This window comes from Panthera leo, chromosome E2, assembly GCF_018350215.1.
Source record: "Panthera leo isolate Ple1 chromosome E2, P.leo_Ple1_pat1.1, whole genome shotgun sequence".
Lineage (NCBI taxonomy): Eukaryota > Metazoa > Chordata > Mammalia > Carnivora > Felidae > Panthera > Panthera leo.
In genome coordinates this window covers 25607036-25621032 of record NC_056693.1, presented here as the reverse complement: position 1 = coordinate 25621032, position 13997 = coordinate 25607036, and the positions used below count along the sequence as shown (strand labels likewise).

The window sequence follows — 13997 nt, the reverse complement described above, 5'->3', positions numbered from 1 at the left end:
GCCCCTCCCCTGCTCATAGTCTATCTCTCTCTCCATGTCTCAAAAAATTAAAAAAATTTATTTAATAAATAATGTTTAATAATAAACATTAAGATAAAAATTGAATAAAATTTAATAATAAAAATTTAATAATAATAAATTAGTCATATAACAGCATGACACTGGAAAAGGGATATTAGAATCTATATGGGTAGTTTTTTCCACTTCCATGTATAAAGATTTATCCAATATAACATAACACTGAGACATATAATTAACAGATTTAATATCTTAATTAAAAACAAAAGCAAATCTAGGGGAGCATGGGTGGCTCAGTGGGTTAAGCATCTGACTTTGGCTCAGGTCATGATCTTGTGGTTTGTGAGTTCAAGTCCCACATCAGGCTCTGTGCTGACAATTCAGAGCCTGGAACCCGCTTCAGATTCTGTGTCTCCCTCTTTCTGCCCCTCCCCTGCTCATGCTCTCTCTTTCTCTCTCACTCAAAGAATAAATAAACATTAAAAAAAATTAAAAAATTAATAAATAAAAGCAAATCTAAAACTTAAGAAGGGAGAACAAAATTTTAACCTTGTATATCTTCACTTTCAAAGTCCTCTTTAATATTTATAGTGGTGGGGTCGCCAAACTGTGGTTTTCAACCTTTTAAGAAAAAATTATCTTAAACATAAAGGAAAAAATCATTTGTTATACAAATTGGGGGGTGGGTCCTTGATTTTTTAAATAAAGTAAGTTTCTCTGGACCCATTTCTGAATGATTCTTGTTTCTTTTAATCTACCTTTAGGAAATTTATTTGTGGAAAATGTCATGAAACAAGACATTGAATTACATGTGGTAGTTCATTACATTTCTCCACTCCAACAAATGTGAGTTATCTCCATTAATAGAGGGAAGGACAGACTTAGGTGAACTTTATGGTGTATATATATATATGGTATATATACATATACATATATATATATATATATATATATATATATATATATATATATATATATAAAAGACTTATAAACTTTTATTAAAATATGTAACTTTAACATACATTATGGGTTTCTGTCCAGATAAAGAAGAGAAAGCAAGTATGAGTGCCAGGAAAGAACTATAGAAGGTTGCCTCTTTCACAGTTTTTTATTTTATTTGTTTATTTTATTTAATTTTTTTAAAAAGTTTATTTATTTTGTGACAGAGAGACAGCGTGAGGAGGGGAGGAGCGGTGAGAGAGGGAGACACAGAATCCGAAGTAGGCTCCAGGTTCTGAGCTGTCAGCACACAGCCCATGCGGGACTCGAACTGACAGACCACGAGATCATGACCTGAGCCGAAGTCCTACGCTCAACCGACTGAGCCACTCAAGCACCCCCACGGTTTTTTTTTTTTTTTTTTTTTTCCTTTAAATAAAAATCCAATTTGCAAAAGTTCATGGCAATACTTCTATAGACACCAATTTATACTGGGTAACCACAAGACATGGCACATGAAAATACGCTAATGTTCCTGCCTTTAGGAAATATGTTCCCCAGCAAGATTCATGGGCTCAAACACTGGCACTCACTATTTTACACACCACCGTAAGAAGCATACCCTTAAGACAATGGTCTTGGGGCGCCTGGGTGGCTCAATTGGTTAAGCGTCCAATTTAGGCTTAGGTCATTATCTCCCAGTTTGTGAGTTCGAGTCCCGCACCGGGCTCTGTGCTGACAGCTCGGAACCTGGAGCCTGCTTCGGATTCTGTGTCTCCCCCTCTCTCTCTGCCCTTCCTATGCTTGTTCTGTGTCTCTCTGTCTCTCTCTCTTAAAAATAAATAAATAAACGTTAAAAAAAAAAAAAGACAATGGCCTTTTCCTTAAGGAAATACAATATGGGTACAAAGTGTATAAAAACAAGTGAATCGGGAAAGATATGATGATAAGCTGTTAAATTAAGGAAAATGATTCATTAAAAAATAGGGGCGCCTGGGTAGCTCAGTCGGTTAAGCATCTGACTTCAGCTCAGGTCATGATCTCACAGTCTGCAAGTTCGAATCCCATGTCAGGCTCTGTGCTGACAGCTCAGAGATTGGAGACTGCTTCAGATTGTGTCTCCCTCTCTCTCTGCCCCTCATCTGCTCACACTCTCTCTCTTAAAAATAAACACACAAAAATTTTTTTTTAAATAAACCAAAGTGTCGACAGTATGTATATTACGTGTCTGTGTGTGTGTGTTGGGTATGTATATAAACTCTGTAGTCTTCAATCCTAAAAAAATAAAGATTTGGGTAAATTAAAAATTTGACAGTAAACAGAGAAAGGTCTATAGGTTGTCCTGAGATATGATGTGGTTGGGAATGAAGAAAAGAGGCAGGGCTACAAACCTGCCATTCGGGGTATAGGTTATAATTAAAAAGAAATGGTTCCAAGTTGTACTATCTTACAAAGGATTCACTTCTCTGAAATAATTAGAAGGAATTTCATTCTCTGAAAGATTCTATGCAGGACCATTTATTGCTTCTCGATATAATTTCTGACACAGTACATACAAACTCAAGGAAAAAGATGGTGAGCCTCAATAACATGTTTTGTTATTCTAGGATTTTAAGTATACATGTTAAAGGCCTATTGAAATTTGTTACATAAAAATTTTATATCTACTGAATAAAAACTGTAAGGGTAAGGAAAAAAATAAGAAAAAAAAAGAAAAGAAAGCTTAAGAAGAAGATATCAAAATTGCTTAAGTATATTCAAATCATATAAAAAAGAATGGAAAGGGTAAAGCAGTATCACATTTTTGAAAACTGTCAGTTGATAACTGAAGATTTAAAATGAACTATGGTAGTTATGGAGAAAGCAAAAAATAAAATGTTAAAAATTAAAAATTAAGACAAACTGCCAAACAAAACAATGTTACCACTAACTAAAGCAATCTTACCACTACTATCAGTGACATTACTGGGAAGCCACTTGCAATTTTCGATGTTAGTTGTTGCTTCTAATAATGGATATCTTGGAATTTCTTAGAAAAACTCTATGTGCTGGTTCTAGGAGCCCTTCTGTCCTTAGTCAGAATCAAGCTTCTTCCATTTGTTTTGTGTTTTAGGATGCTGCTTAAATTGGTCTGAAATAGGACTCTTCCACATCTTCCCCAACCCAAAATCTCTGAATACCACTATTTCACAATACTATAAAAACTGAGAACTATTTGGATGAAATAAAACATGTAATTCTTTGAGAGATCAAACAGAAGAAACCATAAGTGGGTACTATTAATTACTTCTTTACTATTTATCTGAACATCTAAATAGACTCTCCTTACTATTAAAAAAAACACAACTGGAAGGATGTAAAAGACTATACACTACTGGAGGACAGGACTACATATACCATTTCACAGCACCCTCACTGCAGTCCCATGATGACTGGGGTGTTAATTTTATAATACATTTGTTCTCCCTGAATGGATCATCGCACAGAAATAATAACAAGTATATATAGCATACCTGCTCTTTGATGGAGTCTTACTCTATGTACCATTTCAACAATAAAAACGTTTTGCTCCCACTGTGGCATATTTCAAAATGTGTCAGCATGCGCATCTGTTCAAGCATTAGTGCCTATGAAAGGGATGCTTTTCATCTTTTTAAATTTTCTAATAAGAACATTGTATTGATTTTTTAAAAAAACATCAAGAAACCTACCGAGGTTCCCACAAAAAAAATATATAAGTATCTTTTTACTTTTAAAAAGATGGATTACAAAAAGTAACAATATGAAAAAAAAAAGACAAAAAAACTCTAAGAAAATTTGCTAATGCTATTTTACCTTCACTGTTACTAAAATTTTCTGAAAGTTACAAGTTTTTATTTCATTCAGATCACCTGAAGCAGAGACTTCATAGGTGTAAAGCTTTGCAATCTTCATATATTTCATTCATTTTTAAAATTTTTTTTTTAACGTTTGTTTATTTTTGAGACAGAGAGAGACAGAGCATGAATGGGGGAGGGTCAGAGAGAGGGAGACACAGAATCTGAAACAGGCTCCAGGCTCTGAGCTGTCAGCACAGAGCCCGACGCGGGGCTTGAACTCACTGACCGTGAGATCATGACCTGAGCCGAAGTTGGACGCTTAACCGACTGAGCCACCCAGGCGCCCCATTTCATTCATTTTTAAAGTGCTTCGCATTGAAAATATAAACATTCTTGATCCCAGATCCAAAATCCAATATCTGATTATATGAATAAGTCATTTATAAAATAAGTTTTAAAAAGGAAAAGGAAAAAAGATATTTTCAGAGATGAAATTTAGTACTAGAATTTGGGAAATTCATACCTCATCAGTGTTATAGATAATCTGGAGTCCTGAGGAAATCATTTCCACAAGGTAAAGGAGATACAGTGACACTGTATTTATCTGAAAAACAATATTAAAAGGTTAAAGGAAATAACAGAAAGACTATGTTATGAAGGAGCTAAAATTACAAGTCATTTGCTCTAATAGTGGCAAATAAAAACTATTTCTTTTTTTAGTTCCTAATAAAATCCCAGCTTTGAATATAAAACTCTAAAATCCTCAAATTCCCTGTGATGGTTAATATCTGATTAGGAAAATGGCCACAAATAGAACTGTTAGCAACTGTTTCTGTAACATTTGTTTTAGAAGATTTATTTCCAAATTCTGAGTCTAACTTACCCTACTTTGAAGTAGTTTTGCCCCACAGGCAGCTATGTAATGTCAACTCATCTCAAATGTATGTAAATGAAAAAGTTATTTGGCACGTAAGACATTAGGACTTTGCCAGTACACCATAAATAATAGGCAGCAAATCTTGAAAACAGTCTTATTCTCAGAGAATGCACAGTTGATGTAAGCAACTGCAGGGACATACTGATTTTAATCAATGGTATAGCATAGAATTTAAAATGTATTTATGAACAAATGAGTTTTATAAACAAATGACATTTTTTTCTTTTAGTCTGTCTATTAAAGATAGACATTATATGATAGAAAAGAAAATAAAGACAATAATGTCCACTTTAGCAAAAAAAGATTCTCACAAAAATCCTGAAGGGGATGTGTAAATTGTCTTAAGGAAACAAGTAGTGAAAGATAAACACTACAACAAAGACAAACCTTGAATATATGCTAAAGAAGCCAGTCACAAAAGACCATATATTGTATGATTCCATGTATATGAAATTTACAGAATAGGAGTATTTATAGAAATAGAAAGACTGGTGATTGCCTAGGGCGGGGGGCTTTGTGGGAGATGGGGAGTGACTGCTAATGAGCACAGATTTCTTTATGGGATAATGAGAATATTCTGAAATTGACTATGATAGTGGTTGTACAACTCTGTATTATAAAAATCAATGAATTGTACACTTTAAATAGGTGAATTGTATGTTATATGAATTGTTTCTTAATAAAGCTGTTATATAATAAACAAACACATACATAGGAAACAGTAAAAAATTAGCTAGGAAAATGATTATTTAAAAGCAAAGATAAAGCACAATGTAATTTTGTCCTTATGTGATTCTAACCCAGAAGATTATTACCCTCCCACAGCTTTGGTGTCTTGTACCTTCCTCAACTTTCCTCCAATCCTTACCAAGGAACTGACAGAAAGCTGGGGCAGAAAATCATTTGTGTCTGAGACGCCTTGGACAAAGCATGCCTGTGCTGTCAGGTGTGTTGGGTATCTTTGCCCAATCATCTTTGCCTTAGACATCTTTGTCACAAGCATTTTACTGCAAACATTATCAGTGTGTATATTTTCTCCACTAAACTAAACGGCCATGAGGCAATTTGGCCGTAAAAGATAAAAAAAATAACTGGTTGACAGTTTGATTTGACAGTTTGGTTTTATTTCTCCATTGATGTGAAGCTCCCACTTTTATATTATATGTCTTATATTTTCATAATCATCTTTTTGTATTCCATACTTTTTGTATTATATAAATCTTAGACCTCATAATGGTCTATGTAATGACACAGAGTTTTGAACCCACATTTCCCAGAGAACCATCAAATGTCTAGGAATAAACATGTGACAAGATGCCCAGAACAAACAACAGGGTAGATGTCTTTCACAACGCAATGCAAAGACCAATTACAAATACGCACCCTAGTATTTGGAAACTGATATCCCTCTCAGTGAAGGAAGAAATTTTAGTGAATAATGAAAAAGTATAATGCCAAATGAGGAGAAAATCAACAAGTAAGAAAGATGTATTAACTCTGAACCAAAGATTTTGAAAAAAAATGCTCAGGTACATCCAAAAAATAAAACCAGTTATTTGCACAATGTTCCCATGAATCTATACATATTTTAAATGCATTTAGCATTTGGTATTTCACAAAAAAGACTTTTTAATTTTGTCATTCGTTTTTCATGTTATATTATGTCCTTTTTAATGTCCCTCTTTTATTTTTTGTGATTTTATCTTTCAAAGTAAAATTGCCTTACAGCCAATTAGTTATGCGGTGAAAATACATGCAGCGAAAATTCTTGCAGCAAAGATGCTCACTGAAACTACCTAAAACCACCACCAGGTCCTGGCAGAGTAGGTGGCTCTCTCAGGAAGCAGAACTCTCTTAGATGTCTCCTGACTTCTCAGCATTCAAAGTCCAGTGGGTGTAAGGGTCTTGTCAAGGTCCAAGTAAGCCAGACAGAAAGATACAAGATTCTGGGTTTAGGTTTTTTAGACTGACATAAACTTTTGAATGGCCCTTCTCAGAACATGGTGGAAAAGAGCTTCAAACCACTGCCAGGTTTACCCAAATATTTTCTTACATGTAAACACTGATACTGGCCTATTAGAAATGACTTCAAAGAAATTTCATCACTATGGATAACCATTTACAAACTACACTTCCAAGAGCTCTTTGCTCTCATTTCTGGGATGCTTCTGTGAGAAAATATCATCAAGTGGCAAACTGTACAGAAACAGCCAAATAACAGGTTGACCAGCATTTATTTAAAATCTGCTATGAGCCAGGCACTAAGCTTAAATTCTGGGATACAAAAATAAATGAACCATTATCTTCTGGAAATCCTATTTCAAACAGTAAACATATTTGTCAAAGCAAAAGGTACATAAAACCTAATTATGTTATAATTATAAGGAGAAGGTAGAGCAACATATAATACTAATAATTCCCCAAGGAATTGGTTAGAAATAAGTGTAAGAGTTTCTGCCACATAGAAATGGGGACACTGTGCTTTCTATGTCTAAAGAAGTCATACTAAAGTAAGACATTTCAGATCTCTAGAGAGAGAGGGACTATAAAAAGGACATACTCTTATTTTAGTAAGGAATATATGAATAATAAGTATTCTGTCCTAAAGACAGCAGAACCAAATGATGAGCAGGAAGAAAACTCATTAAAGATAAATAGCATATATAATACTTATATCCTAAAAACAAGGCAACAGGATGTCCAGCTAAAAGAAGTACACAGATATGAGGAAAAAAAAGTGAAAACAAAACAAAATCCGACAGTGCATGGTTAGCCTAGGTATAAAATTTAATATACTATATAAGACAAAATTTATAGACTCCAGCAATGCCTTTTGGAATTACATTTTAGGGGTATGTTTATAGCTTTGTTGAAGGTTGATATATCAAAAATGAGCTGTCATGTAACAAAAATTTCTGATTTGCTGTTATATCACTGTCAACTGTCTTTTATTCCCTAGTTCCTACGTGTTGAAGTTCTTCTAAATTTTATAAGTACAAGCTTTTGTCATGGAAAGAACAGTGAGAGCCCTTCTTTTAGACAGTAATAATATTATAAACCATCCACTTGCCCTTTTTTGCTTGCAGACCAAGACCTCAGTCTGACTTAATGCTCAATCACAATAACTAACTCAGCCCTGGCAGTTTTCATTTCACTTCTCCATTTTATGGTTGGTTTTCTACTTTTATTTTAAACAATTTATGAAATCTATTTTATGAAATTTATAAATACCCTAAAATCTTCTACAACCTGAGTGTACACAGAGAAGAAGAAAACCTGTAGTCTTCTCCTTTTACCTGAAGATGGCCATATTCCTCATGGGAGAGGATCTCATCTCCCGTATGCACATTGAAAACAGAGTGAAGACAGGTTGCTGGGCGTGGGTCCTGCTTAAACTGCTGGACCTAGAATCAAACACAAAATTCAAATAGTACTCATAACTCACATTTTCATCCAACATTAGAAGTTATAAATTATTTTTCATGAAACTTTTTAATGACGAAAGCTATAGCTTAAAAGCAGAGGACAGAGCAAAGCAGAAATGTTAAAATGTTATTTTTTTCTAAAGAAAGAAAACAGAAAAAAACTCATAACTACTAATTTTAATAGTTAACATGATTGTTGAATATTTAATTATTTCACAAATAGCAAATAAAGTGTAATAGGGACCTTGTTAATGCGGTAGCAATGGCTTTTGCAATCGTTTTGTATCATTTTATTTTAGAGTCAAATAATGGTTCAGTCTGTGGTACAGGATTTCAGTGATTACAACCCACTGTATTGCTATTTGAAAATGCTTCTATGATAATGAAAAAGTGCTTCAGATCTCATTCTAATTCAGTTGGTGTTCAAAACTTCAAATGCTATTTCCTTCTCTAAGGATCACAAATTGTAACCTATGCTCCTTTCTTTTCATTTCCTTTGCCACATATACTCTCCTTACAAGGCACCAATTCCAAGAGAACATAGATCATACCTGTACTTATCAACTGCATATAAAATCAAACCATTTTAGAATACTAAGTAAATACTAAATGACCTAACAGCCTCCAAGGGAAAAAAAAAAATCTATCTACTTTTTTAGGGCTTGTTCAATTCAATTTGGCAAACATTTTCTGATACCAATCATATGCCAAGTACTATGCCAGCCCCTGAAATTATGAGATGAATAAAAACAGAGAATGGATAGAATAAATCAAAGCTATATGTGAAGCTTTTCCTCCTTGAAAAGATATAAGTGATGATAATATCTGCATGGTTATGATTTTGTCTTGTTTCACTTGGCTAAGAAAGCACATGGAGCTATATTCTCTTCCTCACCTTCAAATTTCTTCTCATATTTAAAACTCTATCTCCAAAAAACACCTTCTTTTATGAAGTCCCTTCTGAACTGTACCTCAAATTCCTTTCCCTGGACTCCTACATCAGGGTGTTTATTCTTCAAAATTTCTTCTCTCTTTTTATACACTCTTACTATCTTTAAGCTTCTACAAGTTACACTATCCGATATAGAGCCACTAGCTACAGGCAACTAATTAAATTACAATTAAACAAAGTTTAGAAATTCAGTCCCTCATTTACACTGACTACATATCAAATAGCCGTATGTGCTTAGGGGCTTCTTCAAAGTTCAACACAGTAATACAGAGCATGTCTACCATCACAGAAAGTTCACTGGACACTACTGTGCTAAAGGGCTAATATATTTTTGCACACCCTCAAGAGCCCTGCAAATACCCCATAAACAAATGCATAGCCTTCCTTATGACTGAAGTCAAGAAACTGAAAGCAAGGCCCTACCATTAGATAGTTAGGAATGAGAGGATGAGGATGAAGGTAGAGATGTATATCTTCTATCTATAAAATGACCAAGACATCCAGTATTAACAGAAGAAGATGAGAAGGCTATCCATTCTCAGTATCTGAAACTGCTGGCTACAGTCTTAGTCTACACAAATAGAAATCAATGCGGTCACCCCTTTTACACTACCATGATTATTATCTCAAAGTGATGAACATTACTCTGGGCTCTCAGACAAAAATATGCTTAAATTAAAATAAAATACATTTTACCTATTGATAAAGATCTGAAAGAATAAGGTTTTTATCAGTTTAAGAAAGTTATAACGACAGGGCACCGGGGTGAGTAAGTCATTTAAGTGTCCAACCCTTGATTTCAGTTCAGGTCATGGTCTTAACAGTTCATGAGATTGAGGCCTGTGAAGGGCTCTGCGCTGACAGCTTGGAGACTGTTTGGGATTCTCTCTCTCTCCGTCTGTCTCTACCCATCCCGTGCTTGTATGAGCTCTCTCTCTCAAAATAAGTAAATAAACATTAAAAAAAAAAGTTATTGCTACAGTTGATAACATAGTGTTTGTCATTTGTCTTCAAGATACACAAGTACCCAGTATGAGAATTTATATTATATTCAATCACTGTGCCAGGGGAAAAAAAGAAGACCCAGACTATAGAAGCTTTGAAAATTAATGAGGCATTATTATATGTGAATTGTAGAGAACAACTATTCTTGAAATCAGTAAAAACAAAAAAACAAAAAAACAAAAAAACAAACAAAAAAAACAAGGGACATTAATCAGTATTTTATATGTTGGGCACCTGGAAAGTAAAAATAAAGAATAATTAAGGCAAAATTTTCTAAACCAAAAAAATCTAAAATAATGTTTTCTCAACTTGTATTTTTAGATTTTTCCTGGAAACTTAAATAATTGTGAATAAACAGCTTATCATTTATGAAAAGGTGAGTAATTTGTCATCCATTCTTAATTTATAGACCTAACACAGAATTTAGGTGGGAATATCATCTCATAAGGGAATCCCGGAAGAATAAATTTTATAAAATTTTAATGACTTTTAATAAACTAGAAACTACTCAGTAACATTTTAGACAAATTTTTTATATAGATAGCTAGGGACAGAAACGTTCATAGCCCATTATAAAGGAAATCTGTGCCTTCCAAACTACTCAAAGGAAATTGAATTTATTTTGAAAAATTCTGAATACTTCTCCCAGGGGTGGGGGTGGGGGTGGGGGTGGGGATGGTATTAGAAAATAGAATAAATGAGAGAATATGAACATTTAAAGGTAAAAAACAATTCCTAATATGACTAAGTAGGCATTAAGATAAGTAAGTGGAAAGATAATAATAGAAATCAGATCGCTCTACATTCTGCAAATCAAGGACAACTCTATTCATTCAAATGCATAATGAATTAAAATCTTTTCAGTAGTATTTTTAGAAAATGTGTCAGGAAGCATGTCATGATTTTACTTCAGAAGACAAAGAAAATAAACCTTGAAGTCAAATAAAAAATTATTGCTATAAATACACTTCACGTTATTTTACAAAAAAGGCAAAAAATATATATTTCACATTTTAAAATATGCAAACATATTTTAAATATTCTACTACATATTTCTACAGCTATAGAATCATGAAGAAAATGGTGGGCATCAATGAGGTGAAGGTTTGGTAGGAGGCAGTGAGCCGGGCATGTGTGGTTAAATCTCTGAGTCAGTCCTTCACAGTCACATGTGAATTATGAAAATATCCTTCATTCCTACTCTAGAAGGTTATGGGGATCAAAAAAGATTACAACAATAAAAATGCTTTAAAATATGTAAAACCCTGTATTTTGTGGTATGCATACATACCTAATCCTAATATGATCTACACCTTCTTACAACTCACATTTACTTTGTCTAACATCATAACTACACAAAGGAAAGAAATGTTAATTCTTTATAATTTAAGAAATTCAGGACAGATTAAGCTGTATTCAAAAGAACACATAATTGTGAAGATTGGTTAGTAAGGTTGAGTAATATTCAGAAAGGGATATTAACAATTGGTTAAGCCACAAAGACCCTTTTTTATCATCATTTCCTTCCTTTTGATAAACATTACTTATTTAAGTCTGTCAGCTTGCTTAATAAACATATGAAATTCACTGGTCTCACAATGTTTCCTTGAGAAAAAAGTTAATTCACAGACATTAGGCATTCATGAGATGATAAATGTGAAATAAACAGTAAACTTCCCACACTTAGGAAAAAAAAAATTAATCACAATTACTTCAATATATATGACATACTAGTTTAAGTCAAGTATGACAATATGATTTATTTCAAGCACTGAAAAACCTTTATAATAATGATTTGCAAAGTCAAATCTCAGTAGACAATTACAGGTTTGTTACATATCTCTATTATGAGCTGGTGAATAAATTTACTTTTTCTGCCAACTAACATTTTCTTGTTGCCACATTCTGATAGAGTATAATTTTTTTTTTAGTTTTGACTTCAGATACAGATCTTAAAAAAATATACAATCACAAAAACTTAATGTAATATTTACATAAAAACATAAAATATTAAGTGATAAAAACATAAAACATTCATAATTACTAATGTACATCTTTGCTACTGAATCATCAAACCTGGGGATGATCTTGGAGACTCATATACTCACTGATGTATATGGACCCAGGGACACAGATATGTAGGTAAGTAGGAGAATTATCATCTTATATTTGCATAGAATCTTAGACTTTTTATTATGTATATTATTTTAATAATAATTATTATAATTACTGATTTTTATGTATATTATTTTACTTTCCACAATATCCCTGTAAAATCTGCTATTTTCTCAGCCAAAAATTCCTGTCCTCTTTACATGTAAATGATGAAGTATTTTTAAAGTTCAATTAAGCCAGGGCAAGCACATGTGCAAAAGGATTTGGATAAGAATTTTCTTAAGTAATATATTGGTTACAATTATGGATATTGTAACGTTCCTGAGAAACTGAGTCTTTATCTAGCAAACACCAGATCCAACATACAAACAAATTAAAGCCTAAATAACAATTCTCAGTCACCTCTTGCTTACGGTGTTTCTTTAATTTCAGTATTTCAAACCCTGGGCTGGGAAGGCAGGGCTGTTTTAAGCTATCTAGACTGCTCTAGGATGTGACTTTACCTTTTGAAAGTACATTCTTCTTTAGAAGATGCTATTGCTATACTGGTTAAATTAATCCTTCAGAACGATGTGAGAATTCCAGTCCACACTACAGTGTTTTACCTTATCGGCCTGACGCATATAGCAGTAGAGAATTCCTCTCATACATTTTATAGCCGAGTGCTCCAGCTCATGGGTCCTTCCCTTGTCATCATCAATGCGCCTGGGTAAGAGAGATAACTCATGAAACAAATTGGAAATGCATTTGAAAAGGAAGCAGAGCTTTCAGTAATTAAGTATTTAACTATCTGACTAATCCTATGTTCTGGCCACATCTACTAATTCTGTAACAGTGAAACTCCATTTTCCCAGCAGATGTAGAAATGCTGCAATAAAAAAAAAAAAAAAAAAGTCCTATGATGAAACTTGTGTTGATTTCTCCTTCTTTTAAGGAAGTTAGCCAATTGCTTCAAAATAGCATACAATATTTCTACACTGACTCGGCTAAAACTTTAAAGGATATTCTAAATTGGAAAAACCAACCAAAAGATTTTTTTTTTAATATGCTGTTACAGAGTAGAGGCGATTTTTAACACCAATCCCTTTAGGTTATGCAATGGTTTGATTCAAGGCAACACAGATTAATGTAGGCACATGCGTTCTTTGGTCTACCATGTGTTTAATAATGTCAAGGTGGGCACTTTAGTCAAAGATTCCTTTAAAAAAACACACATCCAGTATGACACATGATGTATTTGGGGAGTTTTATACTCTTGGGTCTTAGTTTAAAATCAATCGACCATTGTTAATATCTCTTGATTTTAAAAAGAAAAAAATCAGTTAAAATGTAACTATTTAGCAAGATGAAGATATTCTTCTAACTTTAGGTTCCTTTTTTACCATGGATCAAAAGGTAGATGACATTTAACCATGACTGAAAAATGAAAGTAACTTATTCATTGTTTCACTGAATCGTAACTAAAATATCTGGCACTCATCCTCCCTTGATAAAAAGTATCACCCGTCTCCTTAAAAAGTAGACTACAATTTCTTCCTATTCTAACTGCGAATCTCATCTACCACTATGAGAAAGAAGAATGATCATTTTAACATAGCACTGTCAATGTCAGACAAAAGTAAGCTGCTATTAGAATATCATTCCTCCCTCCAATGCAGGTACTGTAGTAAAACCACCATGACTTTGTTCTATGATCTATTTTTCTGTCTAATGTCCAACACAAGTGTTTTAATAGAGGCAAATTATAGCACAGGTAACAGTGGACCATACAAGAGAAAGAGCATACT

At 33.4% G+C, this 13997-nt stretch overlaps 1 protein-coding gene across 7 annotated transcripts in view; it reads right to left on the bottom strand.

Annotated features, from left to right (window-relative positions):
- PHKB (phosphorylase kinase regulatory subunit beta) overlaps positions 1–13997 on the bottom strand; it is a 259181-nt gene that overhangs the window by 179556 nt on the left and 65628 nt on the right. For all 7 annotated transcript variants that reach the window (XM_042920513.1, XM_042920506.1, XM_042920510.1 and 4 more), the window contains 3 exons: positions 12816–12915; positions 8010–8117; positions 4300–4380 (listed from right to left, as the gene is read on the bottom strand). In XM_042920513.1, coding sequence (XP_042776447.1) covers positions 4300–4380; positions 8010–8117; positions 12816–12915 — 289 coding nt within the window. The remainder of the gene's footprint in view (positions 1–4299; positions 4381–8009; positions 8118–12815; positions 12916–13997) is intronic.